Here is a 4,777-nt window from a genome sequence, read left to right on the forward strand (position 1 = left end):
GGTGGGACACGAGCTGTGATGTGCCCTGGCAGCACGGACACCAGCAGCATCCTGGGGCAGAGCCAGGATATCGAGGGAAATAATTATTCCCCTCTACTCAGCACTTGTTAAGCTACATCCAGATACTGCATCTAATTGTGGGCCCCCAAAACAAGACAGACGGTGACAAACTGGGGGAAGTCCAGTGGAGGGACGTCAAAATGATCCTGGGCTGGAGTGCTGCCCTCGGAGGGAACAGGGCTTGTTCAGCCTGCAGAAGGGGAGGCTTTGGGGGGGTCCTGGGCAGCCTGCCTGTACCCGTCGGGGGGTTACGCTGCGGTGTGAACTGCTCCGCTCAGCGAGGGATTACACCACGGCTTTGGAAGGCTTCATTCTGCTCAAACACACCCGTGCTGTTGGTCCTCCTTGCCTGGCACCCCTTCCGCTCCCCTTGGGGGTCCATAAACCCACCTGCCACAACCTTCCTGACCATGACGCCAGTGTCAGGTGTGCGATCCCGCCTGTGCTGTGCCAGGCAAATGGGGCATCTCGGCATGCATGCAGCATCAGTACCGAATGGCGATGGGATTTCAAACCCACACCACCGCAGCATCGGTACCGAACGGTGATGGGATTTCAAACCCACATCACCGCAGCATTGGTACCGAACGGCAATGGGATTTCAAACCCACACGACTGCACCAGGGCACAGAACACACCATGCCACAGAGCTGCCGGTGGATGTGGGAGGAGGGAAGGCAGAGCCACAGAATCAGGGGCAACAGGGCTGCTCCAAAAGGTCTCAGGTGCAACGGATCTCACAAGTTCCAGCCAAAGGAACTCTTGCAGTCCTGGGGCAGCCAATGCACCAAAACCGGCTCTTGCCCGGGCTGGAGCTCAGTGCGTGGCTGAAGGTGTTCCTGCAGCAGGGTGTTGGGAATGGAGACTGTCCACCTGCTCCCAGTGCAGAATCTGTCCTTACCTTCCTGGTCTCCACATCAAAAGGCTCTGGGGTGGGAGTCTTGGCTTTCTGAGGGTCCTCCTGGGGCTGGGAGAGCACACGGGGGAGGGCGTGGGGTCTGGAGACAGCGAAGTTCATCAGGGGATAAATCCCATTCCTGGTTCAGACACAGAGAGAGGACAAACATCTGAGCCCTGTCCTTGGACAGCCCTGGCACGGGTCAGCCGTGGGGGGCCATGGCCCAGAGCAGGGCTCTGTCCCCATAGAGCTGTAGGGCTGGGAGGGGACAGCCACAGAGCTCCCCTCGCCCTGGCACCGCAGCCCAGGTCTGCTCGCCCCTGGGGGAACCACAAAGACATTACGGGTCAGCAGCACCATCTTCAACCCACCTGACGTCTTCTAAGAATTTGTCGAGTTCAAGAAAGGAGACCTCTGAGTACCTGGGGGAGAAGCAGAAGAGGAGGATGACTGAGGGCAGCAGGAGAGAAGAGCAGTGTGATGGGCGACTGTGCCATGACAGCAGGGTCACCAGGCTGGGTGCAAGACCCAGGCTGGTGTCTGTGGCTGCTCTGAAATCTGCCCGGTTCGTCCTCACCTCCACTGTGCTCCAGGACGACCCTCTCTCCGGATCTCTGCCATCACCATGTTCAGGTCTAGTTCCTTTATCTTCTCTTCCACCACGTTCTCTGGCATCAGATCTGGAGCAACAGTAGAGCAGGGCTGTCAGCAGGGAGGTCCCGAACCACGGGCTCTACAGCACGGACTCTGGGGGAGGTCTGCGACTCGCTGCCCCTCTCCCCAGGCTCCTCCACAACCCCAGCTCCGCAGGTTACTGCCCCTCTCCCCAGGCTCCTCCACACCCCCACCCCAGCTCCGCGGGTTACTGACCCTCTCCCCAGGCTCCTCCACACCCCCAGCTCTGTGGGTCACTGCCCCTCTCCCCAGGCTCCTCCACAACCCCAGCTCCGCGGGTTACTGACCCTCTCCCCAGGCTCCTCCACACCCCCAGCTCTGTGGGTCACTGCCCCTCTCCCCAGGCTCCTCCACAACCCCAGCTCCGCGGGTTACTGACCCTCTCCCCAGGCTCCTCCACACCCCCAGCTCTGTGGGTCACTGCCCCTCTCCCCAGGCTCCTCCACAACCCCAGCTCCGCGGGTTACTGACCCTCTCCCCAGGCTCCTCCACACCCCCAGCTCTGTGGGTCACTGCCCCTCTCCCCAGGCTCCTCCGCACCCCCGGCTCTGCCGGGGTGGCCACACCAGCTCAGAGGGGGCAGGGTGGTCGCGGTTACTCACACTGGTTGTTGATGAAGCAGTGTGCTGCCAGCAGCTTGAGGGAATGGACCTCGAAGAGCACCCGGTGGAAAAGCAGGCTGTTCGCTGTCGGTCGCTTGTCCGGATTGAGGGTGAGACACGACAGGATGAACTCCTGAGGGTTGAAGCAAAGTAAAGGGTCACCAGCCTGGCAAAGGGTCACCAGCCCAGCGAAGGCTGTAGGGAGAACAGGCAGGGCTGTATCCCTGCAGCCAGCCCAGATCTGCTTGGAGAGCAGCAACCCTCCGGAAGGATGGTGGTGGGACTGGGGAAAGGGTTGACCGAGCCAGCGGGAGGGATTCCTGACAGCGGCAGGATGGGAGGGATGCATCTGCCTGTTTCTGCTCATTGATGGCAGAAAAGCAGAATCCTCTGCCTCCTCTGCATGCTCCAGCCATGAACTGGTCTGTGCAGCTTCTGTACAGGGACCTAGCTAGGGCTGTTCAGAACAGACGCAAAGACTGAAAAATGATCAGAAGGAGGATGACGGGGTGGGCATCCCCACAACCTCACCCCCCTGAATCAGCTACCCCAAAGACCACCGGGGGGGAACAGCGGTGCCATTGGCCCTTGGTGCTGGCGGCTCAGCAGAAGAATCTCTCTGCGGCACTACGCAAACGAGGGAACTATCGCAGCAAAGGGGTAGGATTTACTGTGAGGTGCCTGCGGGAATTCTGAGATCAAACAGGAGAATCTGAGGAGTGTACAAACTTATTATGGGATGTTTTGGAGATTGGCCAAAGGAAGAGGAAGGGAGGCGTTGAGGTGTGTCAGGGAGGAAGGTGGAGGGGGATGAAAGGTGCCCGCTGCCGTGAGCACTGCGCTGGTCAGTACGTGTGTCTAGCTGAGCCCTGCATCCCAGCACCTGCATCTATCCTGTCTTCTTATTAAACTCTGTCCTCAAGTATTCACAGGGTAATTTTGTTCCCTGTTCCCTGTGAGCGCATCTGGTCCTCTGACAAACAACAAGCTGGACTGGCTGGGGAGAGGAAACCTTGGGGAGGGGGCACAGAGACCAGACAGACCTGGGGCTGATCTGTAACAGGGAGACTTGTGGGATGGGGCCAGATGCCAGTGACCTGTGGAAGCAGGCTCTGGCTGCTTGTGCTGTGTGTGCCCACTCCATCTGTGCCGTTGGCGGTTGGCCATGTCTGTACGAGGCACGTGTGTGTGTACGTGCACCTACTGGGAATTCACACGCAGCAGATTCACAGGATCAGCCCCTCATCTCAACCAGCCCAGGAGGGAGGGAATCCCTGTGTCTCTCAGCCCACCAGATCTGGCTGCCCTTAGGTTTGCAGAAGGTCATTGTCCCTGTTCCTGTTCCCAGCACTGGCATAACCTGGAGTGTGCAGCAATGCCAGGCTGCCAGCCGAGGGGAAGGACGTTTCTGGGGAGATTCACAGCCCAGGAGGGATGCCTGACCCCCAGATGGGTCCCCGAGGCTCAGCCAGCTGTACTCACTCGCATGTTGGGATCGTCCAGAGAATGTCGTGCCCGCATGATCGCCTCCTCCGAGACCCGCGTGTCCCCATTGGTCTGGATCTCCAGCACTGCCATCTGCGGAAGAAGGGGTACAGCCACATCTGCATGTGGCCAAGCCCTGGGTCCGTCCTTGAGAGCTTCTCCAAGGGACACGCGTCCCCTTGGGGCCCGTTCCTTGCCTCCCACAGCACTCCAGGCTGCTCACAGGCAGGACAGAGCTGGGAGGCTGCTCCCCAGGCACCATGCAGACCAGGGGACAGCACAGGCAGCATCGACAGCCCCACAGCCTGCCCCAGCACGCTGTGCTTGGCGCAGCACGGTCTGTCCTTGCCCTTTGTGCCCTCCTTCCCAGGGCTGTCACAGCCAGAGGAGGAAGAGGAGGCACCAGCCGAGCACAGGAGAGGGGAGCAAAGCCTCTTGCTACACCCACAGCAGCAGAAAAAAATGTTCTTCTGAACCCAGCAGCGATGTCTTCATTTCTGCAAGGGATCCCCAGCTCACAGTGAGGTTTGGAAAAGGGCAAGGAGACTCCTTGGGAAGCTCCCGAGGCCACTGCAATCCCTGGCAGGCTTGGCAAAAACAATCCCGCCCTTCAACCAGGGATCACTGCTGGTTCCCAGCGCCGCAGCAGCCCTGCCGCGTACCTCCAGTGCGCACATCCCGAAGGAGAAGATGTCCACAGCGGTCCCGTCGGCCTTTTCTGCAAAACCAACCCAGAACCACATCAGGCCAGAGGGACAGGCAACCACCCACTCTGGGAATACTCCCCTGCACCATCCCCACAGACACCTCTGCCCTCACCCCCCTGTCCGCACCCCTGCCCTCACCCCTGCCTGCACACCCCTGCCCTCAGCCCTGCCCATGCCTGACCTCCCTCTGCCCACGCCTCTGCTCACGCCCGCTTCCCCCACCCCAGCACACATTTTCTTGCAGTTCCCTGCACAAACCTTCTCCATTCATTCCCCTCAAATTTGCCCCAAAATAGTCATGATGGGGGTCACATCATGACTTTTCACTTGGCACAAAGACTCTTTACTCC

General features: G+C 59.8%; 1 protein-coding gene across 1 annotated transcript in view; it reads right to left on the reverse strand.

Annotated features, from left to right (window-relative positions):
- Window positions 1-961: 961 nt before the first annotated feature.
- The window catches only part of NRBP2 (nuclear receptor binding protein 2), a gene marked incomplete at both ends in the record, with an annotated part of 6,777 nt that continues 2,961 nt past the window's right edge, over window positions 962-4,777 (reverse strand). Inside the window, 6 exons of the mRNA XM_010077454.1 lie at window positions 962-1,097; window positions 1,330-1,380; window positions 1,536-1,638; window positions 2,236-2,368; window positions 3,718-3,813; window positions 4,383-4,438. Coding sequence (XP_010075756.1) covers window positions 962-1,097; window positions 1,330-1,380; window positions 1,536-1,638; window positions 2,236-2,368; window positions 3,718-3,813; window positions 4,383-4,438 — 575 coding nt within the window. The remainder of the gene's footprint in view (window positions 1,098-1,329; window positions 1,381-1,535; window positions 1,639-2,235; window positions 2,369-3,717; window positions 3,814-4,382; window positions 4,439-4,777) is intronic.

This window comes from Pterocles gutturalis, unplaced genomic scaffold (assembly GCF_000699245.1).
Source record: "Pterocles gutturalis isolate BGI_N339 unplaced genomic scaffold, ASM69924v1 scaffold1401, whole genome shotgun sequence".
NCBI classification, from domain to species: Eukaryota; Metazoa; Chordata; class Aves; order Pterocliformes; family Pteroclidae; genus Pterocles; species Pterocles gutturalis.